Here is a 17,691-nt window from a genome sequence, read left to right as displayed (position 1 = left end):
CGTCGGTTATCTCTGGGCAGTACAATTATGGGTAACTTTAATGTTCTTTTTGCTTATCTATATTTCCCACATTGCTTATAATGAACTTGACCTTGAATAAGTCACTTAACTGCTCTAAGCCTTATCTCCAAAATGGGGATATAATAGCACTATATATATAATATGGTATCTTTCTCAAGGACTAAACAAAACTATATGTGTAAAATGCTTAGTATAGTGCCTACTATATAGCAAGGGCTCAACACAGAGCAGCTGCTAGTACAGTTATGATAAATGTTACTGCTTTTTAAACAAGAAATAAGTCAAAAATGGACAATAAAAAAAGCCCAGAGTAGATGACTGTCCTGCCTGCTTCTCTCCAGCCTTCAAGCCTGTTTCATGAGCCAAAAGGCTGGGAGAAGGTCAAGCAGCAGAGTCTACCATGACTCCCTTGAGGCTGGCTGACCTCACTCTCGGTTATCCTGCCTTACCTGCCTAGGACTCCACTAGACCGTGATCTCCTGAAGGGCAGGAATGATCTGCCTCAGGCCAGTGGCAACACTCAGTAAATAAAAATTCAGCAAATATCTACTGGCATTGTCTTTGGACCAAGAGGTGCATGTGAAGGATGATACGGGTATAAGATAGGGCTCCACAGTGAAGGGCAGGACTGGGGCCATAGGAGCCTTTCAGAGGCAGAGGCCTGGAGTAAGGGCAGGTTTCAAGTCCCTACAGCAACCCACCGTGGACCCCATGATCCATTCATCAGAATTCTTGTATATTTCCACATAGGTCATCTTCTCTCACATTTTCGCACAGGCTGACCTCTTGGCCTGGACTGCTTATTTTCCTTCTCCACCTGGCTAATTCCTACTTTTTTTTTTTGCCACACTGCGTGTCACGCAGGACCTTAGTTCCCCAACCAGGGATTGAACCCGTGCCCCCTGCAGTGGGAGGGCGGAGTCTTAACCACTGGACTGCCAGGGAAGTCCCAATTCCTACTTATTCTTTAAGGCTCAGCTTCAAGGAACACCTCCTCTTGGAGGCCACAGCCTTCCACTTGCCTTAATAACTCAGGCTGTGAGGGACATCTCTCAGGACTCCCTCACTGGTTCAGGCTTGTAAGGTCACCAAAATGCCCTAAGGATTCCCTCACCCAGCCCATCTTACCCATCCCAGGGAAAAGAGCTAAAAACCACAACAGGGGAGATTCAAATTAGGTATCAGGAAGAGCTTCTTGGAAACAGGTGAAAGGCACTGGAATGACTATCTGAAGACAGAAAAGAAGAAAGACCTTTAAGGGGTCTTTCCCATCCTTCCAGGTCAGAGCAGTGGAAGCTTCATTCAGGTAAATGAAAGATGCGGAGGTGCCTCAGGTGCTTGAGGGCCAGGGTTATCGAAGGGTGAGGGTTTACCTGCTGGAGCATCCTGCTTCAATGTGGTCAGCCAGGGTTCTGGGTCGCAGGCACAAGGAGTGCTATCCACCTGGTCATGGGGGCACAGGCTGGGGCATGAGTCCTGCAAAGGGCTCAGTTCTTGAGGAATCTCTGAGACGAATCACCCTAGAGCCTGTGGCATGAGAGAGAAGACAAGGGGCACACACAGGTGAGGGCTTCTCCAGGGTGACTCACTCCTGCTCCTCCCACCAAGCAGGAGGAACCAAAATGAGAACCAGGGTGAGCCTGGGCAGAGAGGGAGAGTCTGTCCCGCCCCCTGCCAATGAGGGAACAAGGGGAAACTTACAGGAGCCTCCAGAGGCGCCCTGGGCTCCTTCAGGGCCAGTTTTACTACGGGGTTTGAGGGGGGGCTGCAAATCTTCTGGGTCAGCGTGCCATGCAGGATGAGGACACCGGAAGACAGAGATGCCTCGTGCCCTATCCTCTCCAGCACACAGAAATGTCCTATCTTAGTACAGCCAGGAGTCAGCGGGGCAGGGAGGCTGGAGTCAACTTTTGATGTTCCAGGAAAGCTGCTGTGTGGGACGGAAGCCACAGCTCAGTCCTTCACTAGTAAGCCGTCACACCTTCCCCACCCACCTTCATTCCTCATCTTGTCTACCTCACAAGGAGTGGCTGTGAAGGGCAACCAGGTGAAAGCACCCTACAAAGTACAAATCTGAATATTCATTCAGTGGAGAAATATTGTTAGTACTAAGGATGGATGATCCATTTGGGAGCACTAATCAGGTGGAACAGTTCAGTGTCAACTTTAAGAAGGTGAAGATTTCAGAGGAGGGGAACCCGTTCGAGAGAGGGGTGTTGTGAAGCTGGGCTTAGGCCAATCTCTGAAAAACTGTAAGTGACTCACAGACTTGGAATTTCCCAGGCTTCACATCTCCCCAGCAAGGAAGGATGAGGATGAGAATGAGGGGTGTCAGCAATGAATTGACCTTGGTGGAGACTTTCTTGAGGCCCTGAATACATCTAGCCTTTGAAAGAACTCAGGGATAGGGGCTCCCATGGAAACTGGAAAAACGACAATTCAGGCAGAGGAGGGCATCAGGACTGTGGTGGACACATTCACCCTGGACACTGACGGTACCCCATCCAGGGCACAGCCATGCAGAGGGCTCCAGAGACTCAAGGCCAACAAAGTTCCCTCAACTAGAAGCTCATCTTAAGAGAGAGGATCAGAGGGGAACACAACAGGTTGTAGGGTTAGAATCCAAAGCCCACAACCCCTCAAAAGCAGTTCACAAGACCCCTCTAAGCCTTATTCCGTTCCCTCATTTGCAAAAAGGACTACTAATACCCAGACCTCACAATGCTGAGTTAAGGATCAAATGGGATAGTACCTCTGAGACCGCTTTGCAAATGTTGGTTATTACAATGCAGGGTCCACTTCTTGCCAGAATCAAGTCAGATTAGAGCGGTTTTCTCCAGCTCTCCCAGCTCTTGCTCCCTGTCGGCTTCGCGATTACCAGCCAAGAGTTTCTGGTAAGGGTGTGACCACTGTGGGCAGGAGGGAGACGGTAATGAATAGATGAAAACCCCTAGTCAGGGCAGGCGGCAACCTGAACATCAGCTCTCCCCCTCCCTCCTCCCCTCCAGCCTCTGGTTCTTCCTCGGCTCAGACGACAGTGGGAGGGCAGACGAGAAAAGCAGGGTAAGGGTCCTGGGAGCCCCGCCCCCAGGTTCCCGGCGGGAACGGGCACTCCTTGTCCCCGCGAGGTGCCCGCCGGGCCCAGGGCTGGGATGCCGCTCCGGAAGCACCTGGCACGGGGACAGTATGTCCTTCCTGGGAAGGTGGACGTGACCCCGGCCAAGGGCGCGGCTGCCCCGACGCCTCCCCGGGCCAGCCGCCCCCTCCCAGGTCCCTAGGCAAGGAGAGGAGAGAGGAGAGGAGCAGGAGCGGGACCTTTCCCCCACCCCGGGCCGCCCCCTGCCGGCTCGGTGGTGAGTGACTATGAAAGGTCCTTGTTCTGGAAAAAGGCAAAGAGCTGGGCTACCTCCTCCTGGGATACGAGAGGGTCAAAAAGAAAAGAGCAAAGGGAGGGGAAACGGCGCTTTGGAAAGGGGAGGGAGAGACGCCCCCTTCTCCCCCAGCGCCGCGGGGGCCCACCGGACTCCCCGGTCCCTTCGGGCACGCAAAGGGCTTCGGGCCCGTCTTGGGGTGGCACTCACCGGTCCCACGGCCTGAGCCGCCGAGCGTGCGGCCCCCGCCGGCCAGACTGGAAAGGCAGACGGGCGGGCCGGGTGAGGCGGCGGGAAAAGCCCGGGGAGGAAGGGCGGAGGCGGGGGCAGGAGACAGCCGGAGAGGAGGGAAAGCTGGGAACGCCGGGTCGCAGCCGCGGGCTACAGTTGGGGCCAAGTGGCCGGGAACCGGCACGCTCCTCCCTCGGGGCGGGGCGCGCACTCGCGGCGCGGGGCGCACGTGGCCCGTCCGGGTCGCCGGCATCCGGAGTTGGGGGCTCGCTCCGGGACAAAATATTCTGAGAGCCTGGGGTAAGATGCGGGGGAGAAGGGAGGGAGGGCTTCAGGGCCTCCGGGCCCTCACGGGGCTGTGGGTCTCTCCGTAGGGAGACCAGGCGCCCTGGCCACCCCCACCCCCCACTGACGAGGCCTCGCCGTGGGGTCTGAGGGCCAGTGGTGAGGTGCGGGAAGCGCCTTTCCCGCCCGACCTCCTCTGACCGACCTGCCCGAGGCCAAGGCCCGAGAGCACCTGGGCTAGGCAAGCCCTTGACAGGGAAGGACGCGCATGGGGAGCCTGCGGGGCGTGGGAAACGAGCACTCCCGTGGGCGGGGACGCGCGCGGGGGGCCGGCCCAGAAGCGCAGGCCGTCCGGCGTCGGCCGGAAGCGCTGTTCGGGAGGCGGAAGCGGCTGGCTCGCGCGTGTCCTGCCCTTGCGGGGGTACCCCGCCCCCCAGCTCTCTTACGGGACCCTCTACCTCTGGGCGCAGAGACCACCAGGAACACGTGAGGTAACGGCCGGCGCGGCCAGGGAGCATGTCTGTCGGGAAAAGGGCTCTTTTATTTTTAAAGGCCAGCAGGTTCGGATCGATTTGTTCTCGGGAGGTAATGCTGCTGGGCCCAGATAGGCCATCACGTATGCATGCATTCTTTTATTCAATATGGTTCTTGTTTGGCCAACAAATGTGTTCTTCCCAGGTGCCACTTTTCAGACATGGATATGTGGCAGAGAGGTGTTTTATATCCCTTTAAAACAATTAACACTAGTGTGTACTTTACGGACCCCTACTCCTCCTCCACGATTAGCATCCATTCTACCTACCTACACCTTAACCTGTAAATGAGGTAAGGAGCAGCCTGGGGCTCAGGAGATCACTGGAGGATTCGTATTTTGTACTAGAAGCAGGAGGTTCAGAGAGGCTCAGGACAGAAACCAAGGCCCCCAACTCCAAAGTGTACTTAAATACCTTCTCTTTCCCTGTCCCTCTTCTCCTCCCGTCTCAGATTTGACTCTAAATCATTAGTGAGGTGTATTCAATTTTCATTATATTATCTTCATGACCTTTACATGCTTTGTAGTAGGAATTTCTATCCTACTGTGAGTCCACTCTCAGGTTTTGTATCTCACATTCACTTTCTTTGTGAGTCTGCCTTATACTGAGAATAGCTAAAGCTTTTTAACCAGTTATTTCATACTATCAGTATGACATCCTTATCCTCATATATTAGTGTTAGGCTTCTTCCAGCAATCCTTGTAAAGGGAATCGCAAGTCCTGGGTTCTGCTCCGAAACTCAGGAATAAGAGTAAAATCAAGTCAGGTGCATCTTTATGTAAATTACCAAGTCACGTACATATATATGCCAGTTCCACAGGAACGTTGCTTTCCACAAATGCATCTTAGTTCTCCTGCCAGGGATCGAATCCGTGCCCCCTGCAGTGGAAGCAGAGTCTTAACTACTGGACCGCCAGATTAGCCCCATCCCTTTGCTCTTGTTTTCACAGGAAGAAGAAAAAATGTCTCAGAAGCAGATGAAGGAAGCTTTTGTCAGTAACCACAATGGAACGAGCGTGCTGGAAATCACCGAGGGCTTGTGCTTGCCTGCACTCTGTATCCTGTGTAGAGGGCTCCTGATCATTCTCTCACAGCACTTATGTTCTTCTTCACATACCTGGAGAACTCGATTCTTCATTGACTTTGCTTTCCTAATAGTTCCCCTGGTGACCACTTTGACCATTTTCGCTTCATTTGTCCTCCTTGAGTATCTCGTCGTAATTATCTTTGGGGCAGTGCTGCTCTATGAAACATACTGCAGGAGAACTTGCTATGCCAGAATGCCTGTCGGGAAAATCCTTGAAAAATTCTTGAAAATCAGTCTAGAATCAGAATACATTCCAGCCATCTCCTGTTTCCGTGTAATTAACAGTGCATTTACTGCTGTTGCCATTTTGGCTGTGGACTTCCCTCTTTTTCCCAGAAGATTTGCCAAAACCGAGCTCTATGGGACAGGAGCAATGGATTTTGGAGTAGGAGCCTTTATTTTTGGGACTGCAATGGTTTGTCCAGAGGTTAGGAGAAAATATACAAAAGGGTCCAGACTTTGTTATCTTACAAAGTCATTGTACTCTGTTTGGCCGTTAGTCTTCCTAGGAATGGGACGATTAGTCATTATAAAATCCATAGGCTATCAGGAACATTTAACTGAGTATGGAGTTCACTGGAATTTTTTCTTTACCTTAATAGTTGTGAAATTGATAACATCACCGCTTTTGATTATTTTTCCCCTAAATAAATCCTGGATTGTGGCTATCAGCATTACTGTATTCTACCAGCTAGCCCTTGATTTTACCCCACTGAAAAGGTTAGTTTTGTATGGCAGTGATGGCAGTGGCACAAGGGTTGGTTTATTAAATGCCAACCGAGAAGGAATAATCTCTACCTTGGGGTATGTGGCAATACACATGGCTGGTGTTCAAACAGGATCATATGTACTTAAAAAAAGATCACATATCAAAGACTGGATAAAAGTAGCATGTTATATTCTATTGACAGCTATTGGCTTCTTCATCTCTCTTTACATAGTTCAGGTAAATGTAGAAGTAGCATCTCGAAGAATGGCCAATTTAGCCTTTTGTATTTGGATAGTTGCTTCTTGCCTGATCCTTCTTAGTAGTTTATTACTGGGTGATATAATTTTGAATTTTGCCAAATTTCTAATTAAAGGGGCAACAGTACCATGTTCTTGGAAACTTATCCAGTCACCTGCTGCAAATAGAAAGCATTCAGAATCTCTAGTCTCTGAAGCTGAAAGAAAGGAACCCACTCTTTGTTTAATCACAGCAATGAACAGAAACCAGTTAATTTTTTTCTTGCTGTCAAATGTAACAACTGGCCTAGTCAACCTGTTGGTAGATACATTACACAGCAGTACCTTGTGGGCCTTATTTGTACTCAATCTCTACATGTTTACCAACTGCTTAGTTATATATGTGCTGCACTTGCAAGATAAGACGGTAAAATTTTGGTGATCAGTACAGGTAGTATATATTTTGAGCAATATTATTTTAATGAGAAAGAATAAATATAAAATGGGCTTTTGGCAACTCAGTGTTGTGTATTTTATTATAAAATTTTCATTCCTACTCTAACAGTAGTGATGCTTAATATTTTAAATGTATCTCAACACCATGTAAAACAAACCAATACAGAAGAAACAAAGCCTTTTGACTTGTTAGAATATTTATAAATTTCAGTATTTTACAGAAATTGTTGTGTTTACAGTTGTGATACTGGAAGATTGGAGGGTGAGGAGGAGGATTTTTACTTTCCATTTTTTTTTTTTTATAAATTTATTTATTTATTTTATTTTTGGCTGTGTTGGGTCTTCATTGCTGCACGCGGGCTTTCTCTAGTTGCGGTGAGCGGGGGCTACTCTTCGTTGTGGTGTGCAGGCTTCTCATTGTGATGGCTTCCCTCGTTGCGGAGCACGGGCTCTAGGTGCACAGGCTTCAGTAGTTGTGGCTCACGGGCTCAGTAGTTGTGGCACGCAGGTTCTAGAGCGCAGGCTCAGTAGTTGTGGCGCACGGGCTTAGTTGCTCCACGGCATGTGGGATCTTCCCGGACCAGGGCTTGAACCCGTGTCCCCTGCATTGGCAGGCGGATTCTTAACCACTGCGCCACCAGGGAAGCCCCTACTTTCCATCTTATATCACCTATTATTCTGTATTTTTTATTGTATGTATTTTATAACATTTACATTAAAATATCTCAGTTGTGGAACTGTCAACACTACTGCTCAATTTTAGTCTTTTTAAGAAACCTCAGTATAAGAAAGCAAATGTTTAAAATCAAATACTTATAAAGTCAGAAAACAGTTAAATGCTCCATAAATAGACTGAATTATTTGTTGTGGTTTATATACTTAATAATTATGGACAATAGTTTTGCCTTGAGACAAAACTGTTGTCTCAAGGCAAAGCTATTCATTTTTTTAGCCTACTCTCTCTCTGCTAGGGATGATAAGCAAAAATTTCCTGATATCTTGGAGCCTGCAATCTAATGGGGGAAACACATGAAACAACTGTTATAAACTGTGGTAAGTCATGAAGTATAGGTTGCCAAGAGTGTCAAATCAAGAATTGACTTTACAGTAGAGTCAAGAAAGTTCTCCCCGCAGATGGTATTTTTTGAGCTAGAGCTGATGGTTGGGATGAGGAGTTAGTGTTTGTGTGTCTGCAGAGTAGAGGGGCATATGCTGGTAAGAGAGGGGGTAAACAGCAAATATGACTATTATACTAATTAGTTTACTCCTATTTGTTATATTGATGATGGCTAATTTGGTATTTATGTGGCATTTTATCCTTGCTAACTACAATCAGTTATATTTGGAGGTAATCTATTATTGAAAGAAGTTTCCCCCTAAGAAAATCAGTCTATTGAATAGTTATATAGCTATAAAAACAAAAGTCAAATTTTATTTTCAATTGAAAAGGAAGACTTGAGGGACTTCCCTGGAGGTCCGGTGGTTAAGCCTTCGACTTTCAATGCAGTGGGTGTGGGTTCAATCCCTGGTCGGGGAGTTAGGATCCCACATGCCTCAGGGCCAAAAGAACAAAAATGTAAAACAGAAGCAATAGTGTAACAAATTCAATAAAGACTGAAAAAAAAAAAAAGACTTCAAATTTAACCAATAAGATTATAGTATGTAAATTAAGCATGACTAGGAAAGGTGATTGGTTTTCCTGCTGTCACAGTGCTAATACCCTACAACTTACCTGTTCAAAGCATTCATAGGAGGCTGAGAGGCTCTAACCATATTGTCCTCTCATTAAAAAAATAGTAATTTAAAGTATTTGATGACTTAATGAGCATGTGTCTAATTGGTCTGCTGCTTCTTGTCCTAGGTCTTAAATATCTCTCAGTAAGTTTGTCTCCCAGTTATAGACATTGAATCATAACTAAGAACGAGATGTACTGTGTGTTTATTCCACCTCCAATTAGGAAAGTCAGGTAAGAGAAAGCTAATGAAATTGCATAAATAAAAAGAGAAATTAATTTAAAAAAAGAGACCATTCTGACTTTAGTTTATAGAAGAGAAAGAGATCATTCAATAAAGGTTTATTGAGTTCCAGTGTGCCAGATATAGGTCCCGGGGGAAACAACGGAAAATAAGACCCAGCCCTCAAGGAGCTTACATTTTAACTTGTGGATCTTATTCTTCCTTTAAAATTTTTTTAGTGGGGAAAATGTACCTCTGTTTTTGACAGATAGAACACAACTTCCCACTGTCAGGTCATGAAAAAGAAAACCCAATTCACAGATACTCAGATCTGGACAACTGTGGCAATTTAAATAACATCCTGCTGTTGATTTTGCTACCACATAAAACAATGTGGTTATTATAGTGAAAACAATCGTATGTATTCTAATGAATTTTCAACTATCAATTTTGAGGACAGAGACGGGAGGGGGAAAGAGAAGAAAGGAAGAATATAATCTAGTCTAGGACCTTATCCTATGACCTTCAGAAAGTGACTCATTCCCATGCCTTTAATTTTACACAGTTAGAAACTGGGGATGTCTACCACATATATATTAATAGCTTTGTGTTCAGAAGGTGACAATTTTATTTTTATTGAGCACCTTGTCCAATAGGTTGTATAAATTATACAAAAACATACTTTGCTCCCTAGGAATTTGTGTATAGTCTATGAAGATAGGAGTATAAGGAACAAATCAATATTCTGCATTTCTTTTAAACCCAGGTAGCTTGGAGACTAGTCATATCTCATTTATGTCTGAGTTCTGCGCTTGCCTTCTCACACATTGTGGACCTCCCAGAGAAGAAAAAGAATGGTATTTTGCTGATAATTTACCACATCTCCATCACACCAACTGTTCTTTATGAGGTACCAGCAAAATGTCTTCTGCTGTTGACTGCCCGCTCTTTCTTGGCCTTTAAAATTCTTTAGCCTTGCCCTTCACATTGCCAATATTGAAATTTAAAAAAGGCAACAACTGGCTTTTCTATGCAGTCATTTATTTTGTCAATTAAAGGTAGGCTCTCTGAGGCAGATACTTAGTCATGAAATATTTGCTGCAGCACTAAATATTATATTTGCTTAGTTGAAGATAGATCAATAGCGAAAAAGAGTGCCTGCTCTAAAATGAAGATGCATAGTTAAAATGTCTAAAAATTGTTTTACAGGGAAATAATTTCCTAGTCATTTTCCCCTGAAATGGTTTTATCACATTTGTAGCGCCCAGGCTACCTCCTTGAGAAAGAGCAATTTATCAAGCAAAATTAGCTTTTTAGCCTTACAGTAAGTACTTACTAAATACCTATAGTATGTGAAACATTGTCCAAAGATACTAAGCAGTGTGCTCAGTGGATCTAAAAGACAAATCCAAATCAGGGAAAGTAATCTCAGATGGAAGGAGACTGTTGTGGTCTCCTCGTTTTGTTACTTTTTATATCTGGGTTTTAATGCCTTTTCTAACTTAGATTTAAACTCCCAGGGTGAATACTCTTTCTTTGCTAGTACCCAATGTGTACTCAGTAATGAAAGTTATTAAAGTTAGCACCTATATATTGAACTTGTCATTTTCAATGTCCTTTACCAACCGGGTCATCCAAAGGAAGTTTAAAAGGTATAAAGTAGGCACATTAACTGACATAGTCTTTATAGGAGCACCTACAGATCTTAAAAGCCACAGTATTCTTTTTTTCCTTAGGAGCGTTTTACATAGAACACAAGATTCTCTAAAAATGTGCAGATTTTGGCTATGTAGTCTAACTTGTCAGAATCTACATGCACATCCTATATGCCTATTGAAATTAAGCTAAGGACCATACACTGTTCTGCTCTCCTAACATGGCCAAAGACATAAATACTTACTGGATAATCACACCTTTGGGACTGAACAATGGTTCTTCCAGTTTATTATGTCACCTAACCTAACAGTGACCAATGTCATAAGTCAACGTGGCTATGGGGTTGCACGCACTATGGGGTTTTTTGTTGCGAATCTCTACGGTTTCATGTGGTGTCCAAAATACTTTTTAAAGATCAGTATCACAGCTCTAGCCTATTCTACCAGGATTAGTTAGTTGTAAGAGCAGCAAATGTATTGATCCTTAAAATCATGAAGACTTTCATAGGCACAATACTTTCCAACAACTATATTGGCCTCCAAAGCCTTCAGGGTAGGAACCGAGTACCTGATGGCACGCAGTGTCTTGACAGCAGCTCTGCTTCTCATGAGAGGGTCAGAGGGAAGGGCCTTTGGCCAGCACCAGCACTTTGCCCAAGGGAATCGGTGTCCTTTCTGAGCCTCTTATTAATATTAACCCAGTCCAAGAAGTTTCTCTGCCCAGGACGCATACACAAGCCACTCTCCACATAGTCTTCTATTTGTCTCTAGTGTAACAACGACAACAAAAAGCTGTCAGCACTTAAATATTTTCTGTCCCCTCGGCGGGATCGCGACTTGAGTCTGGGAAGCAGTAATGCGGAAGGCTCCTGGTAGATCAGGGGGTCAGGGAAAACGGCGTCAAGGACCCAGTTTGTCCCTTAGCCCCCAGATGCACGTCTCCCCTCCCTCACTCCCACCTTTTGCTCTCACTGATTTGGAAAGCCTCAGCTCCTCCCCACTTACCCAAGTCCTCACTTGGCCCCGACCCTCGGATCGGCCCTGAGTCACCTCGGCTCCGCTCCCTTCGCCCTTCGACCCTCGGGACAGCGGTTTCCAGCCCCGCGCAGCGGAAGACTGAGTTTAGGCCTACTCATCCCTCCTAGCAGCCCTATTTCGTATTTGTCTGAGTAGCTAGGCTCAGTGGAGGGTGCCGGTCACGCGTTGGAGACAGCCGAGGGAGCACCCCAGGGGAGCACCCCACCTCCCCACCCCCTCCGCTAGGTCTTCGAAAAAGGCGACACAGGACCGTGGGTCTGGAGTCTCGCGAGAGGAGGCGCCCCCCCCCGCCCGGCGCTCTCGGCCCCTCCCTGCCCCACCCTCCCCACGTCCCCCGCCTTCCCTCCCCAACTCCCCGTGGCGCCGGCGGCTGACTGAACCTGGAGAGGAAACGGCATTCGGAGCCGCGCTCCCGCCCAGGCCGGCCCTGACGCGGGCCTTGTCAGGCGGTAACGGGGAGCCGAGGTGGGGGTCAGGGAGGCGACCACGAAAACGGTGCAGGTCAGAACCGAGAGGCCTCCTCCGAGAAGGGCTAGGAAAGGGTCTGAGCCTCCCACCTCAGACTCCGCAGAGCTAAGGCGGGGTCGACCCCTCCCAGGGGCGGGGTCGCGCTGGGCAACTGCAGCCCAGGGGACTCACTGGGCGGGGCGCGCCCTTAAAGGGGGAGAAGGGGTCAGCTGGGGGCTGAGGGCACCCGGGCAGCGGGCTGCGGGCAGTGGAGCGGAGGCCGGGATGGGGTTCTAGAGCCGGGACTCCGCTGACGGGCTAGGGAAGCCCTGGGGCCGGCGGGTCCCCTTCGCCTCTCCTTTGGACCCTGACTGGAGGCCGGCGGGGTGGGGGTGGGGGGTGGGGAGGGAGAGCGGCGCGAGGGGGCGGGTCCCGGCGCTGCTCGGCGCTGATTGGCTGAGCGTGTGTGGAATCGGGTGATGGGAAACGCAGCTCAGATCTCCCGTCCCCTCCTGCTCCTCTCCCTCCCCCCCGTGGCGAATGTGCTGCGCGGCGGCGGGTGCTTACGCTCGCGGGGTTTGGCTGTTGCAGGCAGGAGCTGGGAGGAGGCTGCAGCGGCAGGAGCGGCGGCGGCGGCAGCAGCTGGGAGGAGGTGGTGACGGTGGCAACGGCAGCGTCGGGGACGATGGCGCGACTGGTGGCAGTGTGCAGGGACGGGGAGGAGGAGTTCCCCTTCGAGAGGAGGCAGATTCCCCTCTACATAGACGACACCCTCACGGTGAGCGGGCCGGGCCGGGCCAGGCTCGCCGCTCCCCTGGCAGCTGTTTCCCCTCCTCCCCCTCCCCCAGGCCGAGCGCTGCGCACTGGAGAAAGAGTGTGTTGCAACTCCTAGGCGAGGCCTCTCCGGCAGGCCCCGCAAACTCGCCTTTGCAGTGGGTCGCTCGCTAACCTTTGCGGGGCCCCAGGCTAGCGCTCCGTACGCACTTTGAGCCCCTCTCCCCAGCTCTTCCTTCTTTTTTCAACCCTCCAGCTTCACCCTTTCCCTTTAGCAGGCGGTGCTTTTGCCAAAGCACGCGCCTCGGAGACGGGTTGAAGGATCTTGGGCGTCAAGGGCCTATCCCTTACAGAAACCACCTACCCTCGGGGAGGCTTAATTATCTGGAAATGTCGCAGCTGCACTGCTACCTGTCTGTTTTCTGTCTTAATACTACAGCTCTTCATAAGCATAATTACTGAGGGCAGAGTGACATGCTCTTGCACAGTAAAGATTCCACTAAAATGATCTGATTTCGATATAGTCTCAGTATGCCCGTACGTTAAAAGTCTTCGAAATGATTGTATTGCTAGGCCATGACTCTTCAAAATGGGCTTTCTTGTCATTAGTTATTCTTTACAGGTAGCCTTTTCTAAGGAAGCAAAGTGATTGAATGTGTAAGAGCATTATAAAAAGCTGATTGCTCATCTTGAATGTCAAAACCCAGTTCTGAGTAGTTTTCCTTTTTAGCGTGGTACAGCATTACAGACCCTCTGCCCTGTGTTGCTGTAGTATTTCCTTTAAAAGGAAATGGTAGAAATTTGAATTGACTCTGAACAGGAAATGAGTGCAGTTGCTTGCCACAATTTCTTAAGAAATGAAATGAACCTTTTCTGAATATCTTGAAATCTGCGTTTTGATGATGCTGAAGCTTTGGATTATACATTTGCCTGCTTTGATAAGGTGTTAAGTGTCTTCATCGTAACACTTTTGGCTTTTTTCCTTTTCAAAGGCAGTTGATCTGTTTTGTTCCTGAATTTCTTTTTTGCAAATATCTACTGAACTTTTTTCAAATTTTGTATAAAATGCAAGTCATTGTAGAGATGCCAGTCTATGCCTTTCTGTTTGCCAGTCTCAGTTAAGACTTGATTGAGCTGCAGCACCTTTAAAAGGATTAGAAGAGCTATTGAATGACTTAATTTGTTAGAACTTTTTAAGTGAAAGCATCTATAATTATCCAAGTGCATTTTTTTTTCGTGGAAAAAGGTAGAATGATTTGGGCTGATACAAGGTAAATAGAATTTGTGTTGATGAAGTAGAAAGTGTACTTGTATGCCTTGGTCATGATTTCTGCACTTTTTGCATTAAAAGTATAATGGACTTGTATTTTAATTAGTTTTTTAAAAAACTAACACTGATCAAATTAAATGATGCATTTCTCAGTTTGAAAACTAATATGAGTTCATGTGTTGATATTTTCTTTCTTCTCTCTCCCTCCAACACAGACACTTTTCTAGAGCACGTAGTTTGGTATCAACCTTTTATGTTTATTGTCCCAGAAAGCCTTTGAAGTTAAAAAAAAAAGAGTTCTGTGTGTTTGGACATAAGATTACTATTGAGTGTATACTATCAAAACAGGAAATCAAACATAAGTTTGAGTATTTACAAAAATTTAAAAGACACTGATTCTCCTTATGCTCACATAATCACCTTTAATGTGAATGTAGCATTGATACATCCATCATCTAGTGCTTTAAAATAGTCAACTTTGGGGGTTTTATACTGTATTCTCTGTACAATGATGAATTTCCAAAATTTTCCATAGAAAAAGGTAACCTGCCCTGTGATTTTTTTATTGTACTTATTTCTCTAGAGAAGTTGGGATTGGACTACCTGGTGGTTGAGTTTTGTTTTTATTGTATTGTGGACTTGTGACCCAGGCAAATAAAATTTAGGCTTACTCAACTATCTTAAAATACCATTTTATTTAGGAAAAGGTGCAGTTTTTCTTTACTGTGGAAGGGTTTTTATCACTAGGGAATGAGTGGGACTATTTATTGCGTTGTTATGGAACTTATGCATGGTCATTGAATGCTGGTTAGTGAAAAATCTTGTCAAGAATGCATCATATTTAGGGAAACAAGTTTCAGAACCATTCTACCAAACACTACTTAAAGGAATAATGTAGAGCAAACACCTGTTGGGGAAGAGGGAGGGGAGAAGCCTGCAGCAGAGGGTTATGCACGGGTCCATTGTTAGTTTGATGGCATTGTCATCCTGAAGTTAACTTTTGGTTTGGTCTTTGTTCCTAGGGTCCGTAGGTAATACACTGAGGAAACATTGTGTGATCATTATTTCAAGTAGTCTTAGAATTTTGTTAGCTTCTAGATGTTAAGTCTAGTTGTAATGTTTACAATCAGTTACAAATATTTATCGTTTTAGTAGCAGAAGCTGAAACCTCTAGCCTTAGGTAAACTGGGCGATTTTAAGTTGGATTTGTAAAATGAAATTAACAAGCTTGTATGTGAGGAAGTAGCCTCCTCTTTTATGTGGTATGTTGTAGCCACATTTAAAAGACTCATATGGCAGTTTAGTGGGTTTGAATACTTGAGTACAGTGCTGGTGTAGGTGTATTTCAGGAAATCTCAAATAAGTAAACTGGTGGAATATTCAGGAAAGTGTTATGCTATGTAGCCAAAATGCTTTTCAGTGTTATTAGAATTATAGAATAGCAGATGGACAGAATACAGATTTTATTTTAAAGACATCTTTGAAGAATTAAGATTTTTAAAGTATTTTTAAAGGAATTAATAGTCAAAATATATACTCCTTATAAAATAATCTTGAAAAATAATTGCAAAACAAATAAAACAAATTATCCTTAACACTACTTCCCAGAGATAGCTAAGAATATAGCAGCATTTGGTGTAGTTCCCATCATAGACACACACAGATGCAGAGTTGAGATGTATCGTTTTCTGTAACACTTTATAACTTGCTTTTTTCTCACTAAATGTAATATTGAGAACATTTTCTGTTGTCATTCTTAAACAGCTTTAGTGGCCATGTAATACTTTGTTGTGTGACATTCCATAATGTAATCATTCTCCCTTTGTTGGACATAGAGGTGGTTCTAGTTTTTACTATGAATAATACTCTAAGAATATAAATAATGCATAAATCTTTGCATTAACAATTTTTTTCAGGGTTTTGGAGGAAAATTACTGTATCAAAGGATAAAAACCTTTCATAAAATTCTTGATGCATACTGTCAGATTGCTACAATATTTCTGGAACACAGTTTACCCTTCTAATTCAAACCAATCTAAAAGGGACTAGAAACTCTGATAAGGGTTTTTGATTGAGACTTTAAAAAGATTTAAAAATGTAGCATATCCTCTTGGGGATTAGGTATTTAGCATCAGTTAGAAGTTTAGTATTTATTGTTTGCTTTCAACTCTTGATTAAATATTTAACTAATTTACCAAAGGTGATAGATGTTGCAGGTGGCTGTGAGGATAAGGAAGTAAAAAAGTAAAACTAAAGGGACAATGATTTTTAATAAATACAAGCTTAGTATTGTTGGGTTAGAGCTTGTGAGAATGTGCTAAGAACAGATTATTTGTGGTCAGGTGAAACCAGGACAGATACTTAAGAGTGAAAGTGGGTAATGGATTCAATAAACTTTATAAAGCAGTAATTGCAGGACAATGACTTGTTCTATCTTTGGCTAGCTAGGGATAGGCAACTTCATCATGAAGCCAAACACTAGTGATTCCTCTGTGAGACCACACCTGAAATACTTTACATGACTGTTCCTTTAGGTAACCTGGAACCTGAAGACTAAGTCAAGGAAGTGGTTTTAAAGAATGGGGAAAAATAGTGCTGCTATCCTCTATCTTCTTCTTTTTCTTTTTTCCCTTTTTCTTATTGTGGTGTCATCATTGAAGAGCATATAGTGATTGGCCAGTAAACAGCAAGGTAAAAAGCCATTGTCCTAAGTGAAAGGCAAGGACAGTAATTACTTAGTGTGAGTGCAGAGTTTCTAACCCGGTGGTATTGAGTATGTACAAGAGAAAATTTAGTATTATCCAAGCCAGGGAAACCCAGGAAAGATGCAGTAATAGACCTGATCTTGACATTTGTCTGTACTAGTTAGGTGAAAATGAAATGGTTGGAAATGAGGGTTTTTTTGGTTTTTTTTAAGTTTTAACCCTGTTTAGAGACTTTTTAAAAAGGATTCCTAAAGTAAGTATTATCCATTAAATTTTATATACTTATATATTTTAAAAGTCAGCTGGTAGGTCTCAATATGTTAGGTGTATTCTTTGACCTCTGCTTTAATTTTTTTTTCTATAAATTTATTTATTTATTTATTTTTGGCTGTGTTGGGTCTTCGTTGCTGTGCGCAGGCTTTCTCTAGTTGCGGTGAGCGGGGGCTACTCTTTGTTGTGGTGTGCGGGCTTCTCATTGAGGTGGCTTCTCTTTGTTGCGGAGCACGGGCTCTAGGTGCGCAGGCTTCAGTAGTTGTGGCAAGTGGGCTCAGTAGTTGTGGCTCGCGGGCTCTAGAGCTCAGGCTCAGTAGTTGTGGTGCACTGGCTTAGTTGCTCCGTGGCATGTGGGATCTTCCTGGACCAGGGCTCGAACCTGTGTCCCTTGCATTGGCAGGCAGATTCTTTTTTTTTTTTTTTTTAAATTTTTATTTATTATTTATTTATTATGTTTATTTTTGGCTGTGTTGGGTCTTCGTTTCTGTGTGAGGGCTTTCTCCATTTGCGGCGAGTGGGGGCCACTCTTCATCGCGGTGCGCGGGCCTGTCACTATCGCGGCCTCTCTTGTTGCGGAGCAGAGGCTCCAGACGCTCAGGCTCAGTAGTTGTGGCTCACGGGCCCAGTTGCTCCGCGGCATGTGG

The 17,691-nt window shown here is 45.4% G+C and overlaps 3 protein-coding genes and 1 long non-coding RNA gene across 18 annotated transcripts in view; 2 read left to right on the top strand and 2 right to left on the bottom strand.

The window, feature by feature from the left end:
* The window catches only part of MYO19 (myosin XIX), a 35,772-nt gene extending 31,994 nt beyond the window's left edge, over positions 1 to 3,778 (bottom strand). For 2 of the 6 annotated variants that reach the window (XM_057535883.1, XM_057535884.1), the window contains exons 1-3: positions 3,603 to 3,777; positions 2,774 to 2,930; positions 1,395 to 1,548 (exon numbers count right to left, since the gene is read on the bottom strand). Coding sequence is in view for 5 of the 6 variants with exons in the window: in XM_057535884.1 (XP_057391867.1) it covers positions 1,395 to 1,406 (12 nt within the window). In the remaining variant the exon portion in view is untranslated. Of the gene's footprint in view, positions 1 to 1,394; positions 1,549 to 2,773; positions 2,931 to 3,191; positions 3,294 to 3,602 lie in introns of those variants that run through there. The other 4 variants (XM_057535885.1, XM_057535881.1, XM_028168514.2 and 1 more) reach the window with 4 other exon arrangements.
* A 5-nt stretch (positions 3,779 to 3,783) lies between these two features.
* Positions 3,784 to 6,990, top strand: PIGW (phosphatidylinositol glycan anchor biosynthesis class W). 2 transcript variants are annotated; one of them, XM_007190261.2, is made up of 2 exons: positions 3,784 to 3,923; positions 5,392 to 6,990. In XM_007190261.2, exon 2 carries the CDS (start codon positions 5,404 to 5,406, stop codon positions 6,913 to 6,915), a length of 1,512 nt encoding a protein of 503 aa, XP_007190323.1. In that variant the 5' UTR covers positions 3,784 to 3,923; positions 5,392 to 5,403; the 3' UTR covers positions 6,916 to 6,990. The 2 variants fall into 2 exon arrangements, with proteins under 2 accessions (XP_007190323.1, XP_007190322.1); XM_007190260.2 differs by lacking the exon at positions 3,784 to 3,923 and adding an exon at positions 4,200 to 4,399.
* Positions 6,991 to 7,083: 93 nt separating this feature from the next.
* On the bottom strand, positions 7,084 to 11,824 carry LOC103013400 (uncharacterized). Its single transcript, XR_003624105.2, has 3 exons — positions 11,546 to 11,824; positions 11,109 to 11,307; positions 7,084 to 7,531 (listed from the first exon to the last, which is right to left on the bottom strand). It is a non-coding gene; the product is annotated as an uncharacterized LOC103013400 (long non-coding RNA).
* A 91-nt stretch (positions 11,825 to 11,915) lies between these two features.
* GGNBP2 (gametogenetin binding protein 2) overlaps positions 11,916 to 17,691 on the top strand; it is a 31,687-nt gene continuing 25,911 nt past the window's right edge. For 6 of the 9 annotated variants that reach the window (XM_057535892.1, XM_057535888.1, XM_057535891.1 and 3 more), the window contains exons 1-2: positions 11,923 to 12,079; positions 12,617 to 12,803. In XM_057535892.1, the coding sequence (XP_057391875.1) occupies positions 12,711 to 12,803 (93 nt within the window). In that variant the 5' untranslated portion in view covers positions 11,923 to 12,079; positions 12,617 to 12,710. Of the gene's footprint in view, positions 12,080 to 12,616; positions 12,804 to 17,691 lie in introns of all 9 variants that reach the window. The other 3 variants (XM_057535894.1, XM_057535893.1, XM_057535887.1) reach the window with 2 other exon arrangements.

This window comes from Balaenoptera acutorostrata, chromosome 20 (genome assembly GCF_949987535.1).
Source record: "Balaenoptera acutorostrata chromosome 20, mBalAcu1.1, whole genome shotgun sequence".
NCBI classification, from domain to species: Eukaryota; Metazoa; Chordata; class Mammalia; order Artiodactyla; family Balaenopteridae; genus Balaenoptera; species Balaenoptera acutorostrata.
The sequence above is the reverse complement of the archived record's forward strand: the minus strand, read 5'-3'. Positions and strand labels throughout refer to the sequence as shown.